General features: G+C 50.9%; 1 protein-coding gene across 7 annotated transcripts in view; it reads right to left on the reverse strand.

The window, feature by feature from the left end:
• Nucleotides 1–242: 242 nt before the first annotated feature.
• The window catches only part of SEPTIN6 (septin 6), a 67,783-nt gene continuing 40,383 nt past the window's right edge, over nucleotides 243–27,642 (reverse strand). For 3 of the 7 annotated variants that reach the window (XM_049644777.1, XM_049644779.1, XM_049644778.1), the window contains 6 exons: nucleotides 21,217–21,313; nucleotides 17,292–17,460; nucleotides 14,130–14,262; nucleotides 11,063–11,253; nucleotides 8,560–8,621; nucleotides 4,353–5,025 (listed from right to left, as the gene is read on the reverse strand). In XM_049644777.1, coding sequence (XP_049500734.1) covers nucleotides 4,955–5,025; nucleotides 8,560–8,621; nucleotides 11,063–11,253; nucleotides 14,130–14,262; nucleotides 17,292–17,460; nucleotides 21,217–21,313 — 723 coding nt within the window. In that variant the 3' untranslated portion in view covers nucleotides 4,353–4,954. The other 4 variants (XM_049644783.1, XM_049644782.1, XM_049644780.1 and 1 more) reach the window with 4 other exon arrangements.

Raw genomic sequence — 27,642 nt, forward strand, 5'->3', positions numbered from 1 at the left:
TCTCTCTCTCTCTCTCTCTCTCTCTCTCTCTCTCTCTCTCTCTCTCTGTCTCTCTCGACTGCCCCCTAGTGTGCGAGCTGCGCAGACGCAGGCCAGTGTCGTTTCCTCCGGTACAGAGAGGATAGGGACCACGCTAGGGTCTCCCGCATCTGACCAATAGGAAAATGAAGCCGAGGAAAAGAAAACTCTACCTCGACTGCAACCGGAATTGTCGAAAACTGACCGTCCTCCCCTCTTGTCTGCTTTAATGCTGGGGACAACAGAAGGCTTCCCTCCCTGGTAGACCCAGGACATAAAGTCCTACTTGCTATCTATAGAATGTTTTTCCAGTCATAAAGAACAGTCATGTTCATGAATTTTCGGGATGCTCACATCACAGGGTTACATGAAAGAAAACATGCGGCGCAGAGTTCTGAATTTGCTTCAGGAATCAAAACTCATCCCAGAATCTTGGGAGGATCTGGCACTTCATTTCCAAGACACCTTTTATCCCGGAGGATAATCAGCTCAATGCAGCAGTTAAATCCACGCTAATGAAGGAAAAGTAGAGGACTTCCTGCCCCACCCCCACCCCGCCCCGTGGGAATTTCAGGCCTAAATGGGGAGGAGGGGCACAGCAGGTTCCACCTCCTAAGATTGCCTACCGGCTCACCTCCCTGAGCCCCTTAAGTCATTCACTTGGAAGGCAGCCACCCACTCCGCCCAGAGCAAGCCGTGGTGGAACGCATCCCTTAAGGATTTAAGATCAGATCACACAGCCATCGAGCATTTCTTTGAATTTTATTGAAAATTGACATGGACATTAGAAAGGTACCAAGCTAAACAGTGCTGGTTTCGGGAGGTTTCTCCTGGCGAATGAAAGCCCCAGAGGGGCAGTGACTGGTCACACTCTTGAGAAAAAAAAAAAAAAAAGGGAACGAAGGAGAAGAAAGGAAAAACAAACACAGATTCTGGAAAACATGCAAAGAGGCTCTCTCAGGAGACCCTGGACAGCGGAATGGCGATGGTGGTAGGGCTATACGGGAATAAGCACACTCACATACATGGTATTTTGATGCAAGTTAAACCAATGAATTCAAGGCAGATTTCTCAACATCAAAGCTCTCCTTGCAGAACCCGGGTTGGACGGAACCCTCTCTCAAAACCCCAACTGGCCTTGGAGGGTTGAATGAAGTCATTTTGCTCTAAGTTTAAACCCGCCTCCTGTCTCTGCCTTCCCCACCTGAGTGTTGGTGGATCCACTTCCCCCCCTTGCTGGGAGGGGAGGTCTGCAGAAGGTCTGTGAATGCTGAAGATAGGACTGTCGCGTGGCTTTCTCTTCCGTATTCAAAGATGTTTAATAGTGGCCTTAGACAGTCAACCCATCGAACCGGAGAATTGGCATTTAAAGAGGAAAAACAGAAAACTTGTGAACAGCACATCCACACCCACAGCTGAGGTCTCCGGCCCCAGTCACTTACACTTGGGTGAGTCGTCTGCAGTTGTCTCTCTGAGGTCACATTTGGTCCATTCTCCAGCTCTGAAGGTTCTTTTCCTGCCTTGTTAGGTTAGGACCTTTCCACTTAAAATACCAAGTAAGTCAGGAGAGAGCTTCTTGCCTGGACACAGGGACACATGAACACTTGTGGAGTGTGCAGTGTGTGTGTGCGCGCACAGTTTGAGGGGAGAGGGGGTTGGTTCGTTTCTGGTTTGAGACAATATGGAACCCTAACTCTTCTATAATGGCAGTCTTCTCCTTTAGACTTAGTGCAGCTGCTGGAGACAAGATTAAAAAAAGCTAGAGAGGGAGAGAGAAAAGAGAAAGAAAACACGAAATTAGCCGAAGAAAAAGGACATCCAAAGTAAGACAAGGCAAGGGGAGTGGGCAGTGCGAGGTAGCAGAGATTATACTTGGAGAAGACAGGTTAGAGATGGGGACACTGGGAAATCTGCCGAGAAGGTTTTTAAGAACACCACACACCAGTTTAAAGCTTCTTGTTTTAATTAAAAACAGCCACATGTGAATGCCAAATGATTAAAACCAAAACCAAAACCAAAAGTGATCTGCACCTCAGGTAGGAAAAGCAAACTTCTCGGCTTAAGAGAAATGAGGGTGTGTGTGTGTGTGTGTGTGCGTGTGTGTGTGTGATCGTGATCGTGATCACATGTGGGGATTTTCCAGGAAAGCTCGGACCATTTCTAATGACTGGTTTTGTTTCACCTGAAGTTAACAGAGTATTTAGGGTACTTAAGAAAAACAATAACCATTGTACTAATTAAATAGCCTTTTCACTGCAGAAGGAAAAAAGAAACCCTTTCTGTCTACAGTGAGAAAAGCTACCCAATAAAATAACTATTTTAACCCTTTTAATCGGCTTTCTAAAGGCCTCGTGTTCACTCCCAGGTTAGATTTTTTGTTTACCAAACTTCCTTGATTACGAGGATCATCTAGGGCACCTGGTAAACATTCGCAGGCCTGGGCCCCACTCCAGACTTCCAGGAAAGCCGACCAGCCAACAGGCACCGTCAGCAGAAACACTCAGTTCAGGAGCTGGCCTGGTCCGCTGCTTTGCCCGCCCCTGCCCACTCCATCCTCAGATATTTTTCTCTGGGTTGGGGGGGACCCTTCAAAGGCCCTGTAATGCTAACTATTCATTTTCTCCAAACATCAAAAGACCTGGGTCTCCAGGAACATATAGGAACGGGTTGAATCCATTTGTGAAACGGATCGGGAGTCAGGACACACTGAATGTCGCCTGGCTTCTGCTGTGAAACAGAACTGGGACATCTGGCAAGTCCCTGGACCTCTCTGGGCCTCAATTGCCCTTACCGGGGAGGGGCGGGCGAAGCGGGTCATTATCTGTTTAAGGGACCGAAATTTCTCCCTCGAGGCGAAATTTCTGCCTCGTCCCTGAAGTCCTCCCAAAGGCTGGGTGGGCTACTACTTTTGAAGTTTTCAGAACTCCTCAGGTCTCTAGTAGTTAATCCGTAAACAAATGTAAATGAGGGGGCCTCCTACTTGTAATGCAAATAATAACCCAGAATAATGGAGGTCCACTGGTTGTTTAAGTTTGAGGTTCTCGGGGGAAATAGCTGTAAAACCGGACACGGAGACATCAAAGCTGCAAATAAGATGCCTTTCCCAAGGAGACTTGACAGCTTTAACGTAGCATCTCTCTGAGCTACTGGCTGAGTATCCACGTTTTTGTGTGTTTTATACTGTTTTGAACCTCCAAGCACGGGGTCTCCAAACATGCTCCACGATGAGACTTTCTAAAGGCCCTTTCTAGTTTCTCAAGAAACTAGCTTATATTTCATACTCGCCTCTGGTCACTAACCAATCAGTGACTCACCAAACAATACACAGCAAAACTGCGCGCTTGTTCTGCCAGCAAGAAAATGTAAAGTGTGTGTGTGTGTGTGTGTGTGTTTTTGTTTTTTCTACTTTTCGCTTCCTACCATGGAAGAGAGGAAACCCCCTCCCCATTCTCAACACTGCAAAAAGCCTGGAAAATTTGGCATAGCCTGGTTTAACTGTGTGTTTTTGAAGAAGAAGGAAAAAAAAGGCGATAAGGAAAAAAAAAAGACCTCAAAAAAACCAGAAATACAAAAGAAGGTCATGATCAGTGCCAGTGGACTCGGAGGCAGAACTCAAAAGAAGAAATGGGGCTCAAAGTGAAGTACACGGCAGGGGTGGGGGATGCTGCCTGGCACCCCAAAGGAAAGCTGTCAGTTAAAATAGGAGCCTTGGCTTTAAAAGGCTAAATGGAGTCCAGTCCAGCTGTAGCAGGGGATACTATTCAGTACACAGCCATGGATTACTGCAAAGGAAGGGCAGAGAAACGGCGTGTTAGCCACACATCATTGCCAGGTGACCTTCAGCTCGCTCGCTCGCTCGCTCGCTCTCGCTCTCACTGGCCAAACACCAAAGGCCACACTGTACCTCGTGGCCCTGACGTTGGAGGGCTCTTTACCTCACACGGGTTCCCAAAGTCACTATCAGGTGGGCCCGTGATAAAAATTGGGGCTGGAACAGTTTTAGACTGGAGATAAGGTTTGGGACCTTCCAAAGCACAACACCTGGTGTTTGCCTCCCCAACCGATTGTCTCACCTCTTCTTATGGGGGCGGGGGGAGGGGGGGGACACATGCAAAATACAGATTAAAACTCCTGACATGCGCTAAATAGACGGGAAGACCCATCAGTGCAAAACTGAAGACATTGCTTCTTTGACCGCTCGGTTTGGCAGTTTCCAACGTGGGGCTGCTACCGGCTCTGCCTGATTGGGGGTGGTGTGGAGCCCTAAGGGAGATTACAAAGATACTGAGACACCTCAGAAGAATTCCAGAAGTCTATCATTGAAGACACTAGGCTGGTGAGAATATTCAGGTTTATTCTCCCTTCTGCATTTGTGGGGTACCCGGCATTATAGAGAGGAGAAATCTATGCTATGTTCTTCAGCGGTCGAGTTTTCTGGAAAGGGCTCGGCGTAACTAAACGCGTTCTGGATTTTTAACACAACTTGAGTGCACTTACTCGCGGAGCAACTCAAAACTGGAAAGGGCCGGGCTCGGAGGCCAGAGGGAAGAGGCACCAGAGGACCTCCTACTGGAGCCCTCTCAGAAGGGGCCGTGGCCCGGTGCCTGGGGACCAAGGGGAAGAGCTGACTGGCTCTGACCCGGCCACGGTGGACGCAAATACTTCAGGGGAACAAGCAGCAGTCACGAGCAGGGAAGCTGGTGGTGGGGAAGGGCAGATGGGACCATGGGACGTGTCACAGTGTGGCAAAGATGGCCGGGGAGAGGCCGGCGGGGGAGGCGCCAGGAGGGGGGCTGGGATGCGCCAGGCATCTCCGAACCACGGCGACCGCTGGCTTCTCGACCAGAGGCCAGACACCATCCTCAGACTCCCGGGCTTCTATAAACTTTGGCAGGAAGAGAGGGGAGGGCACAGGTGGCGTGCTCCCCCGGACGTGTTAAGGGGGAGTTAGAGAAAGGGAGGCCCAGCTCTGTTGCGCAGGAAAAGGGCGTCTACAGGAAGCCCAAACTGAAAATGAAAAGAGAAGTTGGGTTAATGAACGGATGGATTAATGTACCAAAAAAAAAAATAAATAAATAAAAGGTTAGAAGAAAATTGTCATGACGACTAATGGATAATTAGAATACGGCTATGTTAGAATAGGGTCTTACTGCATTGGCTCCTGGGAACATGCTTTCTCTCTCACACACCCCCACACACCTCTGAATGGCAGGACAGTGGCATTAAGCTGGCAAAATCATTATCAACAGCCACAAGAATACTTTCTTCTGAATTACCAGGTCCTAATGCCCCCCCCCCCCCCCCCACGCAGACACTACAGGAATCCTGTCAGCAAATCTCCAGGTGGCCTCAGGCCACTGGATAGAGCGCCAGGCTCTCGGGCTCTCGGCCACCACCGACTGCGCTGTCCCTTAGGGGAAGCAGAGGGGGTGAAGCTTACTTGGGAGCAGCTCCAGTCAACTGACTGGTGCCCCGGGGCAAGACCGTTGGAGAAGTATCCGGGGATGGTTGAGGGGTTCTGCAATAGGGTCCGGACCACAGTTACCTGACAAACCTGAGCTACGGCCAATCCATTATGGGTTTGTGTTCGCCCAGCACTTTCACCTTGCTGTCATTTAAACTTTCATGCCGGTGACATCAGCAGAGCAAGTAGTATCAATCCCCTTTTGAAACTTACGAGGAGACTGGGGAACAGAGATACCGACGGACGTTACCGTGGTCACAAAGAAAGAGTCACAGGATCAGAACCTGAATCCTTTGGCTCTTCGATCAAGACTCTTTCCATCACACTGACGTGTTCCTGACAACTCCTTGCCTGGGTTTCTAGCCTCCGTTTTATCACCCGCAAAGAATACGTTTATCTCATTAAATAAAGGCTATTAGATATTTGCGAGGGATAGTTAAAAGCATGTGCAGATGTGAGATGTGAGTATATTTGTAGTCACTTCCTCAGAGTGAACATATCCACACACCCACACATTCTCTCCCTCTCATGTGAATAGCCATTTATACCAGAAATTAGGCGTTCTGCATTCTTGTTCCAGTTCTGCCACTAACTCACTGTGTGACCCTTGGTAAGGCTCCAAAATCGCCCACTCCTCCATTTGCTCATCTTGCAAACTGAAGATTATTCCTTCCTTCTCTACCTCACATGATTGTTGCAAGGTGAAAAGAATATATCGTCCGGAGACACGCTCTGGAAAGTGTTAAAACACTGTACAAAATGCTCACCTCTTATTTTAGTCTCTCTACTCCCGAGGGGAAGAGAGGCCTCAACACTGTGATGGCCTATGCTCTGGGCTGCACGGGAAGGTGGATATATTTCGGCGTGTGTGTACCGTCCACGTGCTGCACGCCCCCCACACACGCGGGTCAAGGGGCCAGTAGCCACCGACATACGGTATCTGCGACTGCGTACGGGTCACAGAGGAATTTCTCTTACAATTGCAGACAGCAGGCCGCAGCACCTCAAGCAATTTCGAAAGCAGTGAGGAAACAGAGAGCCTCCCTCTGCTGGCACTCCAGTTAATGAGGGGTGGCCTTTGTGATCCGCCCCTGGACCGAGGGCTTTGGGGAGGGGACAGGCTTCCTTTGTGGCTTTCAGATCCCGTGGGGCCAAGGCCTCCCTCCCCTATTTGGATTGGAACCACTTTCGCGGTCTACTGGGGAGAAGCCTGCCAGGAGAAGCCGACACTCGGGGTTGGGGTTGGCTGTTCCCACCGTGTGCCAATTGCTTCTCACTGGTACGGCGCGGCTCTAATGATCGTTTCGCCAGAATTCATTTTCATAATGGCTACCGACAGTGATCTACTCAGGGAAACCTGACCCGAGCTGTGACAAGCCACGTGCACCGAAACCCGAATCAACTGAGACCTAAGCTACCGCGATACAGCTTTCCTGCTGTCCTCACTGAAAATGGGGGAGCAAAGAACGGAGCTCCTCTGGGCGTCAGCCACTTGGCTGGGCACCAGAACGACAGCAGCGGACACACGCTGTAGGAGCTCGTGGCCTTCCTAAATGGAAGTCGGCCCTTTCATTCCTGTCAACCAACAGGGGCTCCGAGACTCGCCTGTCAGCCAGACAATACATCATCTCGTTGTTCTTTGAGGGTTGTTCCCTTTGGCTGTTTCAGGGGCTTTATGTTTCAGAAGCCTGCCTGGACTTCCTCTTCGAGATTTGCTTGAAAGTAGGATGTTTTGCCAGCTGTCCAAAGTCCCCAGAGTAGTAGCTGTGGCCATCGGTTTGGCGACTTCACAGCGGGCTTGCCATTTAAATCATAAACTACATTGGTGAGTGGGGAGAAGTCTTCTCAGTATTTTATATTCCCTGACCCAAACAAACCACGCGGAACAGGCATTTATGAGACAACTAGAGTATTCTGAACACTGACTAGAAATTTTATGTTAACAAATTGTTAATTTTGTAGGTGTGATAATGGTAGCGTAGTGGTTATGTTTGTTTGTTTGTTTGTTTGTTTTTTTAAGCATCACTGGCTCTTAGAGCTACATGCTAAAGTATTTCCAGATGAAACGATGTGGGTTTTGCTTTCTAGTGCTCCAGCATGTTTGGGATAATAGAGGAAATGGGATTGGCCAGATGTTGACAGTTGTTTGGGGGCAGGGTTTGGGCACACGGGGCTGCGTTATACTATCTTCTCTCTTCTTTTGTTCCTGTTTGGAAGTTTCTATGATAAAGTGTAAAAAACAGTATTAGGCCTAATTATGTTAAATGAAACATATTTATGTTTCCTCCCTGCTCACTGAGCCTAGAAGAATAGACAGAAGGTGCTTAATCATTGCTACAACCAACCTATAAACCACATGATGTCAGGGACGGCTTTTATTCAGTCTGTAGATGTTAACGCCTAGCCCTCAGGAATCCATGTTGCCAAAGGTTACCTGCTTACCTTCTTGTCAAAGGTGTACATGAAAGCTGGTATTCATAAAATGAAATGTGAGGAAGTCTCTATAATATTTGAAATCTCTTTTCTTCCACTTTTACTATAGGGTTTTTTTTTGGGGAGGGGAGGGGTGCACATAGCCAAAGGGAATTTGAGAACTTGAACCCCTTGAATAAGAAACAGCCACCACAGGGAAATAGAGAAGCAAGTTTCCATTGACTTGGAACATACCCAAACCTGGGGTCAATGCCAAGTGTGACATTGCAGGACAGCCTCGCAAACCCAAAAGCTTCCCTCGTCACTTACACGTTAGTTAATTTTGAAAGCAATGACTAAGGCACTTGTAAGAAAAAAAGAACGGCCACAATTGAAACCTCAAATATTGAGGACCCACGGGATCCTCCTGCGCTACTCAACTCTTCTAGCAGCGAGTCTGAAAACGCTCCGCTTTGAACCACGCAGGCAAACATTCCACACGTACACCTGAGACCACAGCAAACTATGTCCCCATACTGTAAAGTCCCAAGAGCTAGGACAGTGGAGCGGCTTCTTGCGTGATTAGATGTTGGGTGGGGAGTGGGATGTGGGGACATGTGTTCTAGAAGCCTCTGCCGGTTCTATTTAGAGTTAATAAAGCTTACCAGGACCCTGGGTCTCATGCAGCATGCAGCAAACAGCAGAGTTAACTGTAAAACAGTAAGAGCTGATGAAGAGGGAGTGAGCTTGAGGAGAAATTCAATATTATGAGCTGACACAAACAATGACGGGTTAGAGATCAAAGGAAATGAGGAAGAGTGGGGGCGGGGAGGAAGGGCGGGCTGGGAGGGACCCCGGGAACACCAATATTCTTTCGTAACCTCTTTCAGGGCAGCCAGTGGAAATTCTGAGTATGTGACTCTATTACATCCAACCACCAACTCTTAAGAAGTGCCTCCTGCCACCGCCTCTACCCTCCAACCCCCCCCCCCCGCCCACCAGCAGCACTATGGGAGCAGAGTGGCCCAGATCTACAGAAGGGTTTTCCAGAATTTAGCCAACTGTTCATGGCATTACAGAAGAAGCCCAAGGAGCACCTGGGTGGCTCAGTCAGTTTAGCGTCCAACTTCGGCTCAGGTCATGATCTCATGGGTCGTGAGTTCAAGCCCTGCATGGGGCTCTGTGCTGACGGCACAGAGCCTGGAGCCCGCTTCGGATTCTGTGTCTCCCTCTCTCTCTCTGCCCCCTCCCCTGCTCACACTCTGTCTGTCTCTTTCTCTCAAAGGTAAGTAGATATCAAAAAAAATTATTAAAACAAAAAAAGAAGCCCAGGCCTGGGCCATTTCTGTGTCTGGAAAGATGGGAGATGACAGTCTATTTTGCCCTGATTGCTAATATGAAGTCCCACACACCAGCAAGGTTTTCATACGTCTTGGAATTGGACAAAGGCACCATCACCAATTACAAATATTCCTGGAGACTGGAGAGACACGCCTCCCTATATAGGGTCCTCTGCCTGGAGTGAGAGAGGGGGATCAGTTCACGTGAGACAACTAGGAGAGAACCTGGTCTGAGAGAAACTTCCACTGAATAACTGAATTGGGAGTATTTATAGTTTAGTGTCAGTGGGGTCCAAACAAAGGAATCTCCTAGTTCCGGCAAGCGGGCCATGAAGCTGCCCCAGGGATTGCGTTGACAAATACCACAGGCTATGAAGGCAGCCGGTTGGAGCCGGAAGACACATTTAGGTTTTTCTGATCTTAAAAATAGGAACCCATTCCTGCTGGTGCAACTAACACACAGTGCCAGATCAGTGTGTCCAGTGACACTTCTTTACGGGCTAGTTAAAGCTTATCCATCAGGTAACACCAAAAAAAGTTCATTAGTCAGTGATCTGACACCTAGTGGTTTAACTCCGTAACAAACATCTCTGGACTGATTGGTGAAAGTGTTCAAATTACACTTTTGAGTCATTGGATTGCCAAGTTGAGTGCCTACAAATATTAGATCTTTTACTGTTGTACGGAAGCCACTGTTTCACTCCTAAGCGATTGGCCAGGCACAGAGGCAAGTTAGATGTTTCCTCCTTCCGGCAAATGTCCAACAGTTGAGTCAGGAACAAGTAGCTAAGAACAGAAGGCAATGACCCTGGACACCTTTCAGACCCTCAGGCCCCTTTAGTAAGGACATCGCCCAACAGTGCCTCCAAGGGCTCCCCGAGTCCCACTGCAGAAACTAGAGCAAAAGGGACGACCGGACAGTTCCTGGTGTTGTGTACATCCCTCTGGAAATGCTTCCCTGTCCTCTGGCTCCGGGATGATAAATGGGTGACTTCAGCAAGCAAAGCCTGGCATTGGGTCAGGGTTATGGACCCACACGTAGGCGGGAATCCACGCTAGCCTGCCTTACCAGATCCCAGGAGACCTAGACACCCTGTGCAATCACTCTCCACCTTGAGGGTGGGCCACACGGAATCTACTAGCATCTGAGGTCTCCCCACCAAGTTCTCAGCAGCCCAGGCCTGAAAGAGCTAAGCAGCCAAGAGGGATGGATAGCACAGGGTGGGAGACCAGGACTGGGCAGCAGCCTTCAGTAGCAGCAATTCAACTGCTGGCTGCAGCTAAGTGAGAATGGGGTTGGGGGGTGGGTGGTGGCTACAGGCATGGGGAGGTGAACACCTCGGACACAGGATGAGCAGGCCGGCCCGTGAGCCAGATCGGCGCCAACCTCTGGGGAGAAAGGGGGTGCCCAGAGGCTCCGCCAAGGCACTCTCTCTCCCCCCGACCCTCTATCTACCCTTCCTTTCATCCATCTCTTTCTTACAACTCTAGAGCTCTTTTGATTTCTTTCTTTCTTCTTTGTCCCCTCCCACATTCCGGTTGCCTCTCCTCTCCTGTCCCTCCCTCTCCCCCTACCTAGAGCTTTGCAGGGCTTTCCTAAGCGGCCGAGCACAGGTGCCGGGCCTCTGGGATGTCAGCCGTCCCCTACTCTCAAGTCACCCAAACTCAGGGGACACTGAGACCAGTTCTAGGTCCCCAAGTGCATCTGTCAGCCCACGGCTCACCTCGGGCCACCAGCCCTCAGGCCCATCTGTCTCCAGGCCCTGCACTGAGGGGGGAGGAGCAGGAGGAGAAAGAAGCCAGGAGCCCAGAGCAGCCTAGCACTTACTTTTTCTTCTCTTTGTCCCTTTTCAGCGTCTGGGAGCCTCCGGCCTGGGAGCCCTGCGACTGGAGCAGCTCAGCCGCCGTCTTTCTCTGTTTGAAGGCATTCACTTCATCGTCCAGAGATTTCTTCTTATCCTCCAGTTTCTTCTTCTCGTCCTGGTGTAGCTTCTTCAGGCGGTCAAACTTCTCATGCAGCTGGCGGGGGGCACAGGGAGTCTGAGGACAGTCCTTGCTTACAGTGAGTTCCCAGCTGAGCCGGCCCGGGGCAGGTAGGTACTGGCACAGGGGGGGCGTCCTTCAGGGCCCTGGGACCTTAGGAGACTCTCTGCTAGGAACTGATATGAGGGCCCCAAAGGGCACCGTGTTCTGGAGAGTTCCCTTCTCCTGCCACTTTACCTCCACCTTTCTGCTCTTGAATATGGGCAGGGAACTATGACTGGCCATATTAATTGTGAGTAACAATAGCCTTTCTGTTATCATCTGTACGTCATGAGGAAACAGAAGGTTGAAGAAGTTAAAGAATTTGTCCAAGGTGAAACCATTCTTTAGAGGATGATATTGTGAGATCTCCCGATATGAAAGGGGCCCCTGCCTTTTCTTATGCGCCTTTAATCAAGGAGGATCATCAAGGATTGCAGAGAAGACTTCCGCAATGCCAAAGCTGCTCAGAGAAAATACTTGTCCTCAGACATGGAAAGAGATAAAAGAATTTTATAAAATAGAATGAGTGCAGAGACCTCAGCTTTGACCAAGGGGAGACCCAGCTAGCTCTGAATAGAACCAGACACCCAGGGGACACCTGTGTGGCTCAGTCGGTCGAGCGTCTGACTTGGGCATAGGTCATGACCTCACGGTTCGGGAGTTCGAGCCCTGCATCGAGCTCACTGCTGTCCGTGCAGAGCCCACTTCGGATCTTCTATGCCCCCCCCCCACTCTCTGCCCCTTCCCGGCTTGTGCTCTCTCTCAAAATTAAGTAAATTAAAAAAAAAATGAATCAGACACCCAAAGGAGAATGGGAAGAATATTCTGGCAGGCCGTTGTGGCAGCAAACTAGAATGTGATCGATTACCCTGAATACTAAGAATGGACCAAGCATAACCTCACTCGCTTTTGGAGAGAACTTAGGATTCTGTAGCACTCGAAGCACAGGACGGAGGGGGCCAGGTCTCCGGGTCCTACAGGTATTTGGGACTGCCACGTAGTGAGGGCCGGTGGGTGCCAGGTTTGCCATGTAAACCAGCTTTCAGTAGCCACTTGGGGTAGGGTGGTGGAAGCCCTGCCCATCAGCTGCTCTAACCTGGCTTTTGTTCCTTGGCCTTTCATTCATCCATCTTTGAGATCTCCTCACAACTCCCTCCAAAACTACTGGGTGACATTTTTCTTTTTGGAAAGTGACACTGAAATAAAATCAATATCCATGCCATGGACTTTGGTGATGACCCTAGAGAGCCACAGCAGATGACAGGGGGAAGAGACTTGGGAAGTAAGTGCTTCCCTTTTATTTTTTTTAAATTTTAAAAAATGTTTGTTTATTTCTGAGACAGAGAGAGACAGAGCATGAGTGGGGGAGGGGCAGAGAGAGAGAATCAGAAGCAGGCTCCAGGCTCTGAGCTGTCAGCACGGAGCCCGACAAGGGGCTCGAACTCACAAACCGTGAGATCATGACCTGAGCCCAAGTTGGTCGCTCAACTAACTGAGCCACCCAGGCGCCACCCCCCCACTTTTTTTTAGAGAGAGAGAGAGAAAGTGAGCACGAATGGGGCAGGGGCAGAGGGAGAAGGAGAAAGAGAATCTTAAGCAGGCTCCCACTCAGCGCAGAGCCCAACGCAGGGCTCAGTCTCACGAACCGTGAGATCATGACCTGAGCCAAGATCAAGAATCAGACACTCAACCAACTGAGCCCCCCAGGCGCCCCGGTCCTTCCCTTCTGTATGGGTCTCAAGGCCCAGAGAGATGAAGCAGTCACGGACGGCTAAAACCGTAGCTGAGGCCACTGACTTGGGCAGCAGCGGGCAAACCGGTAGTGGACCTTGGGGACAAGGCAATGGTTGGAGGACGAACTTCACTCTGTCAGCCATGACTTACCTGATGAAAACCCCAGATAGACCAACAGGAGTTTAAAAACTTGCCAGGGCTGCACAGATGTTCCCTTACCGCTAATGTGAAACGGGGACCGAATATCCAAGTGACCGGGGAAATGCCCCAGCTGTCACTGATGTAGGTTTCAGCAAGGTACTTAGGACCGCCTGGGAACACCTTACCCTGTGGCCGTCAAAGCAGGTAGCGTGGGGTGGGACAGCCAAGAAAGTGATCACCTGTCCCTACCAAGCTCTGACCTGCCAGGAAGAGGGAAAAGAATGAGTCGGCACCTGACTCTGAGGGGGTAGGTGAGGTCTTGATTCTTGAGCAGCGTGGCCCACTAGAACTTTCTGCAGTGATGGAAATATTCTGTACCTGGGCTGTCCAATCCGATCGCCACTAGTCATACGAGGACTGAGCATTTGAAATGCGGAGGAACCGAGTTTTCAATTTTACTTAATTTTAATTCATTTAAATTTAAATAGCCCCATGTGGCTAGTGACTACCATATGGGAGCGTGCAGCTCTAGAGAATTACGTAGCATAGCGCAGAGAATGAGAACACACCCTGGCCTTGGGGAATGAGGGATCAAAAAGACATGTATCTGGGGCTGCCTGGGTGGCTCCATCGGTTGAACGTCCCAGCTTTGGCTCAGGTCATGACCTCACATTTGAGTTGGAGCCCCACGTTGGGTTCACTGCTATCAGCGCACAGCCAGCTTCGGGTCCTCTGTTCTCCTCTCTCTGCCTCTCCCCCACTTGGGTGCACCCTCTCTCTTTCTCTCTCAAAAATAAAGAAACATTAAGAAGAAAAGAAGACATAGATCTCTCAGTGCCCTCGGTGCCAGCCAAGGCGGGGCTGCAGATACAGCAACCCTTCCTGCCTGGAAGCTGCAAGGCTCTAGCTGGCTGTGCCCCCGGGGCAGAAGCCCCTGCTGTGCCCAAGCTCAGCCCCCTCTTTCCTGCCTCCTGGGCACTCAGGGTCGCATTTACCTCTTTCTCTGCCTCTTTAAGTTCAGCTTCCTTCTCTTTGACTCTCTGGACGAACATCTGTCTCATCTCTTCCTCTTTCTTCTGGAGCTCCCCTAGGAACTCGTTCCTTTTGGCCTCATACGTCTCCTGTAAGCTGTAGACACGGTCAGGTTAATCCCCCTGCCTCTGGAACAGTTCCCATTCAATGAAAACTGGCGCCAGCGATCCTCCTCGGGTTCCCCCCAGCCTCCCCCAATTCCGGGACGGGTGCAAAAACAGAACCGCAGAGCTGCAGGCAGCTTGCCTAGCATGTGACTGCAGGATCACAGGGCTGCTTGAGGGGGACAGGGCAGCCCTGGTGAACGGACACAATATTTAGAAGCAGACTTAGAACATCTGCTTCTGTGCCCTGGTTATACAGGCGAGGAAACCGGACCAGAGAGGTGAGGTGATTTGCTCAAGACCACACGGCTAGTCAGGCGAAGGGCAGGGACTGGAAGCTGGGTCTCTCATCTCTTAATCTGGATCCTTCCTCTGCATTGTGCCCCCAGGTCCTGGCTCTGAAACTGACTGCAGTTTCAGAGTTAATAGTTAATGAGCTATTAACTAGCTATAATAGTTAATGAGCTATTTCTTTCTTTTTTCAAGTTTATTTATTTATTTTTTTTTTTGATGGGGGGAGGGTCAGAGAGAGAGGGAGAGAGAATCCCAAGCATGCTCCATGCTATAAGTGCCGAGCCCAACATGGGCTTGATCCTATGACCATGAAATCATGACCTGAGCCTAGATCAAGAGTTAGACGGTCAACTGACTGAGCCAACCAGGTGCCCCTTAATGAACTACTTCAAACACTTGGTGAGACTCCATCATGTGCTAGACACAGAACTAAGTGACACTATACTAGTCACTCAACATCTAGAGCTGACAGCCACTATGCCCACCATCAAGGAACTCATGGTCTACTGGGAGATGCCTAGGCCAAGTCTCCCTGACCCCAGCCTGGACTCAGTTTTATAGAAATAGGAGTCAGCCTAGTGAAGAAGAGGAGGAATCATGCTCCGAAGAGGGCGGCATGTGGAAAGGCACGTGTGGAGAAAGGATGATGTACTTGGGGAACCAGGCGTAGTTCAACATGGCGGGAGGGGATCAAGCAAGCTGTGAAGTAGAGGGCGTTGAGATTCCTGAGTCTGTCTGACAGGAGAGAGTAGGTGTTGGACGCTGTGTTACAGGCTTGGTCATGTATCCACTGCAGGGTTTTAAGCAGGAGGACTGGTTTTTTTTTCAGGCAATTTGAAAATGAGAAAGACCACTCTGGCTGCTGCATGATGGACAGACTTCCCAACAATCCAAATAAATGATGGGATCTCTGACTCCCACACAAAAAAAAAAGCCACACACACACACAAAAAAAGAATGAGATCTTGCCATTTGCCACAATATGGATGGAGCCAGAGGGTGTTAATGCTAAGTGAAATAAATCTGTCGGAGAAAGACAAATACCATGAGATTTCATTCACATGTGGGATTTAAGAAACAAAACAATAGAACAAAGAAAAAAAAGACAAACAAACAAACAAAAAAACCAGACTCTTCAATACAGAGAACAGACTGGTGGTTGCCAGAGAGGAGGTGGGTGGGGTATGGAGGAAACAGGAGAAAAAAGAAAAAGAAATGATGGGATCTGAATGTGAAGGGCTGGTAGGGACAGAGGATTTGGGGGAAGTTAGGGAACAGTAAGGGAAGCAGAACTCCTGGAGCTTGGAAGCACTTTAAAATAATTCGGGGGGTGCCTGGGTGGCTCAGTCGGTTAAACATCTGCTCTTGGTTTTAGCTCAGGTCACGATCTCACATCTCCAGGACTTCGAGTCCCACTGACAGCACAGAGCCTGCTTGGGATCCTCTCTCCTCTCTCTGCCCCTCCCCAGCTTGCGCTGTCTCTGTCCCTCTCAAATAAATGAATACACTTTTTTTTAAAAAAAGGAGTAAGCTGAAGAAAATGAGCGTGCCATGAGGCCAAGAAGGAGTAGCGAGAGAAGGACTCAAACCAGACAGGTCGGTGCTAGAAAAGCCAGGGCAGAGAGAATTTCTGGAAAGGAGGCAGTGGGGTAGGAATATCTAACGTTGAGTTAAAATCAAAGATGGGACTCAGAGCCCATCTGAAAGCTTTCTTAGCCCGCAAGTATCTCCCTGACTTCCTAATTGCAGCCTGACGTTTCCTGAGAGGGGGACTGAGCTGTAATAAAGGGCACCACATGATAATTTAAAACGTGGGGCTTGGGGCACCTGGGTGGCTCAGTCGGTTGAGCGTCCGACTGCAGCTCAGGTCACGATCTCACAGTTCGTGAGTTCGAGCCCTGCGCCAGGCTCTGTGCTGACAGCCTGGAGCCTGCTTCACATTTTTGTCTCCCTCCCTCTCTGCCCCTCCCCTGCTCACACGCTGTCTCTCTCTCAAAATAAAGAAGATTAAAAGAAAAAATTTTTTTTAAATGTGGGACTTATGTCACGCCGCATGCATACAGATCAGACGATGATACTTGGCGTGTGGTTCCTGTCGGCATAGCAAACCGCTTTCGAAAACGGTCCTCTTCTCCGAAAGCACCTCAAGTTCTGATTTGAGACGGACGTCAATGGTTATTAACACCCGGTGGTCAAAACCAAACTTGCGCCTGAACGCCAGACACTAGGGACAGCGCCTGAAGGGCCTGAAGTTCACTGATACGCGTGCAATGACGGCCACCTGGTCCCATCTGGTTTGATAATGGGAAGGAGGGGAAGGAGCGGATTGGACACCCGGCGGGGCAGTCGGAGTCTGCTGAAGGACGTGGGTCGGAGGACAGGCACAAACTGCCACATTGCGGAAAAGAGCCTCGGCTCAGGGGTCCCCTCTGCTAGAGCTGCCCGCGGCTAGTGCGCATGTGCCTATGTGCGCGCGCAGCAGGGAGCTTGGGCGCCCCGCCCTCTGCCCGCCGCCCGCCGCCCGCCGCACCCCGGGTCCTCTGGGCCTCCGGGGCCCGGGCGCTCGCCAAGCCCGCTCTGCCACAGCCGCGGGGGCGACAGAGTGGACCGGGCAGGTGACAGCCCTGCTGCTCTAAGGTCTCGGCACCTGCGTCTCGCCTCCCGTGTGAATTCTCCCGGGCAAGCCTTCCGCAGCCCCTGGGTGGGCTGGGCTGGCCAGAGAGGTACCTGAAGGGCTTGCTGTCGGGGTCGGTGTCCTGGAAGCCCATCTCCTCCAGCTTGCAGCGGCGGTACAGCTCGTAGTGCCGGCTGTGGGTCTGCTCCCGGAGGTCCTCCATGTTCACCCGAATCAGCATCTCCCGCAGCTTCACAAAGTCGCAGTGGGCCTCGTTCTCAACTGCACGGCAGGGGCGGGGGCATTGAAAGCACACTGAAAGGCAGGCTAGGAGCAGCGGAAACGGACAAAACGACAGGCCAGGCGCCTAACAGCGACATTGCCTTTCCACCTCGCGTATGCAGAGCCCGCGAATGTGCCTCCTGATTCACTTTCCCGCTGCAAACGCCCATGAAGAGTTGCAAGGATGACAGTAAGGGAAGATTGCAAGACGGCCAAAAAATACCTGGGAAGACATTCCGTAGCACCCCGACCCAAATTCTTGGAGCAGACACTCACAGGACTGTTTGCTCTGCACCGCTTTGGGGATAATGGCGAATGCACATTCAGCCATCTGTCCCAATACATATTTGCGGCATCTCTGTTCCCAGTATTGTATGAGGCGCCGGGAATTCAGAAACGAAGTCATGGAGTCTTGCCCTAAGGAGCTTACAGTTTAGTGGAAAAGTAGATGCAAAGAGACGAATATAATACAATGTAAAAAATTACCAACATGGAGGTGTATGGCCAAGGCACAGTGAAAGCCCAGAAGAAGGGGGCGGCGGCGGGGGGGGGGGGGGTGCGCTAAGAACTCCTAGCAGAGTGAAGCCTTCACCAAAGAGGCAATTCTTAAGTTAACTCTCCACGGAAGAATCAGAATTGATCAGGCAGATAAGGAAATAGCCCAAGGAAATAGGCAAGGTTATGTGGCTGGTAAATTGCAGTTAGGATTCAGACGCACGCAATCTAAAGGCCAGGCAAAGGCTCTAACCAGGTGCCACGTCTAAAGAAGGACATCTATAGATGGCAGTGACAAGGAGGGGTGTGGACCGCAGGTGTGGCCCATCTGGACGGTAGGTAGTAGCTTCAAAGGAGGTGTTTTTTAGGGGGTGGATAATGGCCTGACAGCAGCAACGTGGCCAGGACAAAGTGGACCCCACTTTCCGGCCTGAACGCACGAGCCCCCTCCTCAAAAGAGTATGGCATATGGCAAAGGGTCTGCATGTGGGGCAGTGGCCAAGAAGGATGGAGACACAGACCAAAGCAAAGCAAAGTGGATTTCTGGTTGGAACGCCAGGCTGTGAGCAGCCTCTGGCCCGTGTCTCCTCCAGGCATGGCTCCACTGGGCTGCTGTGGCAGTGTCTGGCCTGACCATGTGGGGACGGTGGTGTCTGAGACAACCAACAGGCACACTCACCCTAGGTTCTGTCTTACTGGGCCTGGGAGAGGGTAGTGGGCGCGGGGTGGGGGTCTGGGACGACAGGGTGGGGCACAGTTGCAGCAGACTGCCTCGTGGCCATCAGAGCAACCTTGTCAGAGCTCAGATAGGCTCACATAACCCCTCTGCTTACGACCCATTGCTTTGGGGCGCCTGGCTGGCTCAGTCCAAAGAGCATGTGACTCTTGATCTCGGGGTCTTGAGTTTGAGCCCCATGTTGGGCGCAGAGATTGAATAAAACTTTTTTTAAAAATCAAAAAAGGGGCGCCTGGGTGGCTCGGTTGGTTGGTTAAGCGTCCGACTTCGGCTCAGGTCATGATCTCATGGTCCGTGAGTTCGAGCCCCGCGTCGGGCTCTGTGCTGACAGCTCAGAGCCTGGAGCCTGTTTCAGATTCTGTGTCTCCCTCTTTCTCTGCCTCTCCCCTGTTCATGCTCTGTCTCTCTCTGTCTCAAAAATAAATAAATGTTAAAAATTAAAAAAAAAAATCAAAAAGGACCCATTGCCTTGGGGCTAAAGCCCCTCGCTGCCATAGAACCTAGGCTAACATTCAAAATCACATCAGGGGCTCCTGGGTGGCCCAGTCAGTTAAGCATTTGACTCTTGATTTTGGCCCAGGTCATGATCTCGCAGTTCGTGAGCTCGAGCCCTGCATTGGGCTCTGTGCTGACAGCACGGGGAGCCTGCTAGGGATTCTCTGTCTCTCTGTCTGCCTCTCTGCCTCTCTCTCTCAAAAACAAATAAACACTGAAAAGAAATCACATCAGTCAGGCAACCTCTCAGGTCACTCGAACGCGACAGCGAACTCCAACTTCTAACAAAAACTTTCGAAAATCCCTTTGTTGGTTACGTGTGTGATCTAAATCGGACGAAGTCACTGGAACCACGCCTGCTGCTTTCTCCTCATTTTATTTCAGGTTCCCGTCTCTCAGGCCACAAACTCATTCCCAGTTAGGACCGTGAGTCCAGGAACCATTCACAAATGTTCCTAGCAGAGGATCTCAGCCCCAGATGGCAGAGAAGGACCACAACCTAGCACAGCTCTGATAACCAGTCTTGTCCTATCTACGGAAAATCCAGCTATCACTGGAGGGTCTTTGGTGCGCCCTAAAGCATGCCAGCCTTGTATGGGGGTGGACAACTTCCCACCCTCTTTCTGTTGTTTGCTCAGTGGCAGGGACAAGTGTACTGTGAATCAGCGTCCCTCTGGCACACGGTGCCCCCGTGCTCAGAGACCCAGCTTACAGCTGAAGACTTGGAGGACCAGACACCTCTTCCACCCATGGCAGTGGCCTAGGCCTTGCTTTATCCACAGAACTGACTAGCCCCAGGGACGACTTACATACAACGTGTCAGGCAGACCACAAAAGGAAGTTTCCTGAGTGTACATACATCTGGGCTCTTTTTTTAGAGACAGAGAGAGCACCAGTGGGGGAGAGGGGCAGAGGAGAAGAGAGACAGAAGCCTAAGCAGGCTCCACGCTCAGCGGGGCTCGATGCCGCGACCCTGGAATCATGACCTGAGCCAAAATCAAGAGTCGGATGCTCAAGCGGCTGAGCCAACCAGGCGCCCCACAATACGTCTGGGTTTGTTTGGTTTTTTTTTAATGTTTATTTATTTTTGAGACAGAGAGAGACAGAGCACAAGTGGGGGAGGGCAGAGAGAGAGAGAGGGAGGGAGACACAGAATCTGAAGCAGGGTCCAGGCTCTGGGCTATCAGCACAGAGCCTGACGTGGGGCTCAAACCCACGGACCGTGAGATCATGATCTGAGCCAAAGTCGGACGCTTAACTGAGCCACCCCAGGCACCCTAATACATCAGTTTTTAAATTGTAAAATAATCCTATATATATACCGAAATAAAGAAGTAAAAATGAATACCACTGTATGTACAACCCAGGTGAAATAGTACCCACACCTCGTGTCCCTTCCTGGTCTTGAAACGGGACTTAAGCACTATCCCGACTTTGGGCTTTATCATCCTTCATTTTTCCTTATAGTTTTGGCACTTACGTATGAATTCCTAAAAATATATTTATCTTGTTTAGTTTTGTCTACTTCCGGAATTCATATAAATGGCATCATGTATTCTTCTATGATTTATTTAATCCCACGTTATGTTTCTGAGATTCATTTATGTAGAAGTAACTGTAACCCATGCGTTGTCACCACTGTCTAATATCCCATGATAGGAATGCTTTGCAGCTCATCCAATCTGTTTTGGACGGGTATCTGGGTTGTTTGTTAATCATTTGCTATATTCTGGTACATCTCCTGGTACACTCGGGCCAACACACACGCTTCCTTGGCACGCTCCTTACCTTGCTTCACCTTGTACATTTGTTTTTGTTTTGGGAACGCTTTCTCCATTAGAGACAAAGAGAGCTGGCTCGTGGCAGAGAATCGAGGTATGGGGCCAGAGCTTGCCTGTGGCTGTTTGAAGCCCAAGCCGAATGGGTAGAGACCCGGGACGAGTTAGACACTGGTCACACAGAGGCTGGAGACAAGCAAAGATGCAGACGGTAGGGCCTCCCTTGTCCCCGCCTCCTGGAGACTCACTCACCTTGCACCGTGCCCCAAGGATACTGCCGTGCCTTCATCATCTTGTTGCCTATCTTGAGTTCCTCTGTGCTGCCGATGACAGCAAACGGCAGGTGCGCCTGCAAAAGAAGGCAAACCAAAGCTCAGAGCTCCAGGGGAAAGACACCGAGCGTCCCTCCATACGACTGCTGCCTGGCTCTGGGGCCTCGGGCCCTCATACCGTGGTGTCCCTCCCTGTCGTCATCAAGAGGCATTTCTTTTTTGTTAATTTTTAAGAAACATTTATTTATTTTTGAGTGAGAGACAGAGTGCAAGCAGAGGAGGGGCAGAGAGAGAGGGAGACACAGAATCCGAAGCAGGCTCCAGGCTCTGAGCTGTCAGCACAGAGCCCGACGCAGGGCTTGAACTCACGAACACGTGAGATCATGGCCTGAGCTGAAGTTGGATGCTTAACCGACTGAGCCACCCAGGTGCCCCAAGAGGCATTTCTTAAGCTCCGAGCTGTGTGGGCATAAGAGGCCTCACCCAGGCTTCTCCTGTTCAGAAATTCACAGCAGGTGATATTGACATGGCTGAATGCATACAGAACACGCGAAGGTGGAAAATAAGGAGAATAATGAGCAGATACAACGATTAGCTTGTTATTCAGAATTCACAGGTGCTGATGGGGGAAGCCTTTGGAAGATGGGGGAGTGGGATGAGGCACCTACGTGTGGATAGAGAGGCTCAAGGGGACCGAGGGGGCTAGGATCACCGCCCCCTCCCAGAGGGTGAGAGCCCCTGGAAACCGGTACATACCGGTGACTGAGCTGTATACTCCTTGTTCTCATCCTTCCCCGGAGCAAGAGCTCACAGTGAACTCTTGAGCCTAGAAGTCAAGTCCACAAGTATTTTCCCACATGCCCATGACTGTGCTGGGTTCTGTTTTAGGTGCTGTAAGGGAAGCAAAAGAAGTAGAAGACACACTCCCTCACCCTCTAGGAGCTTACAATCTTGTTGGGGGCACCTGACTTACATACCCAGACTCGTCTAAGACAGAATATGACCAAAGGTTCAAATGTATGGTCCCGTGCCCACACATAGTAGGTGCTTAATAAACACTCCATGAATGGCAGTAGCAGGGCCATGAAAATAGTAGGGAGGAAAGAAAGACAAAGTACACCCAGGGGTATGAGCGTGGTGCTTGCAGGAGTAATGAGGACCTAGGTCCGCTTGCTGAAGGTTTTGTAGGTCAGAGAAAAGGCAGCTAACCCCAACTGGTAGCGTGGAGCTTGGGGAACACAGCGCCCTGTCTCCCAGGGAGCTGGCCAGGTTACAAGTGCCGGGACCACTGGCCAAGTGGAGCCACTGACTAAAATAGTGTTTACAAACCAGGTGATCCTGGGTGGGGCTTTACCCCAAAGGGCTTTACACAGACAAGTAAAAGTCCGCTGGGGGAAGCTTCCTTGGCCTGCTTGGAGAAATAGGCCTCAGTCTCAGATATTTGGACTCATTTGCTTCCTCATGCATTCTACAAATATTTACTGAGCCCCTGCTATGTGCTAGGCATTAGCAGTACCACGTTGAGAAGGCTCAGAGCCTGCCCCTGGAGAGCGCACAGTCTGGTAGGGGAGAAAGACATGCCAGCAATAATACTACAGTAAAGTCTAGATTATAAACAGAGATTCAAGAGCTGCAGGAACAGAGGAGGGAGCAGCTGACTTCGTGAAATCTAAGCGGGCTTCACAGAGGAGGTAGTAACAATTGAATCTTTCCAACAGCACTGTGAAGTTAGGTATTATTATCCCCATTTTATAGAGAAGGAAACTGAGGCCCAGGTGCCAGCAGAGACACCATAGTAAGGACCAGAGCCAGGGACGGAACCCAGGGTCTATCTGGCTTCAAAGCCCACCACTGGTCTGCCACTCCCATGTAGGGGGTTCGAGCAGCAGATGGGCTGAGCACTCTAAACCCTGGGGTGAACTTGGCCGGGCAAGGCCAGATTATAAGAAGCAGTTCAATTCTGGAAAAATTCAGGGGGCAATGAAGTCCTGAAAACCCTGCCCAAGGGCCAGAGCCTCCCTGACTTCTGCCACCCGGCTTTGTAGGAGGGACATCGGGGCACAATTCATTCCCACTCAGGGCCCCAAGACATGTTGGGAACCTCAAATCCACCCTCCAACACTTTCTGGGAAAATGCTGTCTCTCTTGCACAGAAGAGGTTCCAAAGCTTCAGCCACGTGACACAAAAGTGCCAGAGGGCGGCGATGCCTGAGGGCTAGACCGAGGGAGGAGGTGAGAAAGAGAACCGCCTTGTATCTTTCTCACGCACCCCCGGCTCTCAGCTGAAAGTGATGGAGGAGGGCATGTCAAGTGGGAGGGACTTCTCTGGGTTCTAGAGGAAAGGAGAAAAAAAAAAAAAACACCAAGAAGAGAATAAAGGCATAAAAAACGTCAGGTTTTTATTCCCTTGGGCCTGTTACTTTTATCTCCACAAGACACTGTTAGTTAGAATGATGGGGTCACTTGCTTCCCCTCTGCCTTACAGCGCTGTCATTTTATCTGTCCCCGCTCCAAGACACAGCCCCCACCAAGGCAGCTTCAGAGGGCTCCTGAGACCTCCCACAGCACACTTTGCAACTGGCATCCAAGTCTGTCCGGATAAGTATATGCAAGGGTATCACTTCCGAGGGCCCCCAGGCAGATTTCACTGGCTTGTCTCAACAGCCCTACTGGGCGGTTATCATACACCCCATTCGTGATTTGGGGGAAGCGACCTGTCTAGGTCCCTAAGTCCCAGGCCCAAATCTTCCTGGGGGGCAGGAAGGACACGGCGCTTTAGCTGCCAGCCTCTCCCAGCCACCCACAGGAGCCTGCGCTCTGCCTCCTGGCTTAGATGGCATCCGCTGGAAGCCATCTAATGAAGGGCAGGGAATCACGGGGCCGGGCTCTGTCTGGCTCTCCTTCTGCCACTCTTGAGAGCCCGGTGGCTTTGACAACCAGGAGGAAGTCGAGCAGAGCGGGGAGACGCTAAACCAACCAACCACACTCCCGGGGGTGGCACTTTGTATGTGGGGGCCCAGGGAGGAGACTCTGAAGGCCACAAGATGGTGCGGTGGCTGAACCACGGGCAGATTTGCCCCCCAGGTGTCAGAAGCCCTAGTCCCAGGAAACGCAAGAGATACTCTCAAGCCTCCTCTTGGGAGTCTGTTCTCAGATTCACCTCGTGTCTACCCTAAATTCCTCTCAGTATGTTTTACAGTACTTGGTGTAGGGCGTCTGGGTGGCCCAGTCAGGTAAGCATCCGACTCTTGATCTCGGCTCAGGTCACGATCTCACGGTTTGTGAGTTCGAGGCCCACCCCGGGCTCTGCGCTCAGGGTGCAGAGCCGGCTTGAGGTTCTGTCTTTCCTTCTCTCTGCCCCTCCCCAGCTTGTGCCCTCTCTCTCTCTCTCAAAATAAATAAACTTTAAAAATTAAAAAAAAAAAAGTAGGATCCTAACCGAACTTAAAAAAATAAAGTGTTTGATGATCCAATTGGCACGAATTGTTCTATTCCTGCTCCAGTACAACCATTACGCTCGGGAGGCTGGATGACCGTTCGCCTCAGCCTGGTGAAATGGAGACTGTCAGGACCGTTTATTCCTTGTCTGATAATAACCCAATCAGGAGTGGCTTCCTCCCAGGGTGGACAAGATTTCCCATTTCAGGCTCTGACTGGTGATGCTCGCCGAAGGACGCGCCAACGTTGGAAATGGCACTGCCGCCTCAGGAGAAGGGAGAGGCTGCCGGCTGTGGGTCTCCCTGCGACGCTACTGGTGACGTCACCCACGTGCCCTCACCGGGGTCGTGTGCCTTTGGGGGAGCCAAACCCAAGACCTCACAGATGGCCAGCCAACTGAGCCGAGTCAAGTAGCTGGGCTTATTTCCTGGCCCCTGGCTGTGGTTTGAGCCATTCAGAGAACAACTGTCAATGTGAACAACGTAGCAATTTTTAGTATTTTTTTTTTCATTCTTTTTTTTAATATGAAATTTATTGTCGACTTGGTTTCCATACAACACCCGGTGCTCATCCCAACAGGTGCCCTCCTCCATGCCCATCACCCACTTTTCCCCCCATCCCACCCCCCCATCAACCCTCAGTTTATTCCCAGTTTTTGAGAGTCTCTAATGGTCTGGCTCCCTCCCTCCCTAGCTTTTTTTTTCCTTCCCCTCCCCCATGGTCTTCTGTTAAGTTTCTCAGGATCCACATAAGAGTGAAAACATATGGTATCTGTCTTCCTCTGTATGACTTATTTCACTTAGCATCACACTCTCCAGTTCCATCCACGTTCCTACCAAAGGCCAGATTTCATTCTTTCTCATTGCCACGTAGTATTCCATTGTGGACATAAACCACAATTTCTTTAATGTTCATTTTATTTTTGAGAGAGAGACAGAGCGTGACTGGGGAAGGGGCAGAGAGAGGGGGGGAGACACAGAATCCAAAGCGGGCTCCAGGCTCTGAGCTGTCAGCACAGAGCCTGACAGGGGGCTCGAACTCACGAACCGCGAGATCACGACTGGAGCCGAAGTCGGACGCTTAACCGACTGAGCCGCCCAGGCGCCCCGCAATTTTTAGTATTCACGTCCACAACCCTGAGAGTTAGCAGAGCAAGGGTTGAAAGCGGCGGGCAGCCAGACCTCTCAACGCCCTTCTCTCGCCGACCCCCAATCTGAAGTGGTTTCTCAGACCCACCCATAAGCCAAGGCAGAGGCTGTGAACTCATTACTCTTATTTCCTGCCGTGAAAATCCCTAGCGGGGAGCGGCGGGATGGCCGCACACTCTTCTCCACTTAGGCAAGAGGCTTCTTCTACTTCCTCCAAACCAGTCCCCGTGACAACTGGCTGGGGTGGCTGAGGCTATGGGGCTGGAGTCAAATCCAGGATTGAAAGGCCAGCACCCATCCCTCCTGCCACCCACGCCCGGGTTTCTGATGACACGGCCCTGTACACCACAGCTTGTCCGAAGACCTTGGGGGCTTTTGACACGGCTGTTCCGGTGGCCGACAGGCTGAGCAATCCCGTATATGTATTTCAGAGCAGCCACTCCCCACCATTTCTGCCCCTCACAAGGGGCATTCACATGCATGCCCCCCTCCCGTGGACATTGCCCAAGTCCAGGCCTGTGCTTTTCCGCTCAAAAAAGCATAGCGGGATGTCGGGGAATGGGTGCTGAGTGGTGTTATTATAGGGGTAACCCTAAAGCCGCTCAAATTTAGTTTTTCAAAGTGAAACACTGGTACGCTTATAAGGAATGACCCAGAACCTCTTCGAAGCCACAGCAGCGTGGCTGAGAACCGCGGCTTCAGAGCGTGAGAAGTTTCCAACCTTGAAGCTGAGCCCCAAATGACTGTCACTCCTGACCTGCAAAGGAGTGAGAGGTCGTTTTGGGGGATGCGTCGAGATTGCGGGGAACTCTTTACCTTATTTGTTCTTAGCAAAGCAAACCGCAAGCCTGAAAGCTACCTGTAGGTAGCTGTAGGGAACCCAAGGGTTTTTTTTAATAATTTTTTTAAGTTTAGGGGCACCTGGGTGGCTCAGTGGGTGGAGCATCCCACTTCAGCTCAGGTCATGATCTCCCGGTTCGTGAGTTCGGGCCCCACGTCGGGCTCTGTGCTGTCAGCTCAGAGCCTGGAGCCTGCTTCGGATTCTGTGTCTCCCTCCCTCTCCGCCCCTCTCTCGCTCCCTCAAAAATAAATGAACATTAAAAAAATTCTTTTAAATAATAATAATTTTTAAAGTTTATTTATTTTGAAAAAGAGAGAGCGAGAGAGAGAGAGAGAGGGAACACACAGCAGGGGCAGAGAGAAAGAGGGAGACAGAGAGAATCCTAAGCAGGCTCTGCACCCTCAGCGTGGAGCCCGATGCGGGGCTTGAACTCACAAACCGATAGATCACGACCTGAGCCGAAACCACGAGTCGGACGCTTAACCGACTGAGCCGCCCAGGCGCCCCAGCAGGGAACCCAAGTTTGAACATTATCTACGGGGCCTGATGCTCTGAGGTGACTGAACGTTTCCAGACATCAGGGCCAGTGACACCACATGACTCTTCTCTCTAGGCTCCCCTCGTTCTGCAGGCCAGGCACCCTTTCAGGTTTTTTCATGACAGAGCCTGGCTTCCATCAACACGCCCTGACTGCTTGAGAGAATAAGCACCCATCTGTCTGTTCACCCCCCCCCTTCTTTCTCCTGCTCAGATCGGTCAGAGGATAGAACCCCGCCCATCACAAGCCACAGAGCCTCGCTCCCTGGGCCAGATTTGTCAGAGATGATGAGGGACTCCTCGTCACGAACATATCTCAGGTGTACGGATGGGCAGGAAGTCAGGCGGAGACAATGATTTACCGCCCCGCTACGCTCATTTGTTGGCCAGTTCATAGGAGGTGGGCAGCTGATGCCATAATGATAACTTGGGGGCAGCGGCG

Source organism: Panthera uncia, chromosome X, assembly GCF_023721935.1.
Source record: "Panthera uncia isolate 11264 chromosome X, Puncia_PCG_1.0, whole genome shotgun sequence".
Lineage (NCBI taxonomy): Eukaryota > Metazoa > Chordata > Mammalia > Carnivora > Felidae > Panthera > Panthera uncia.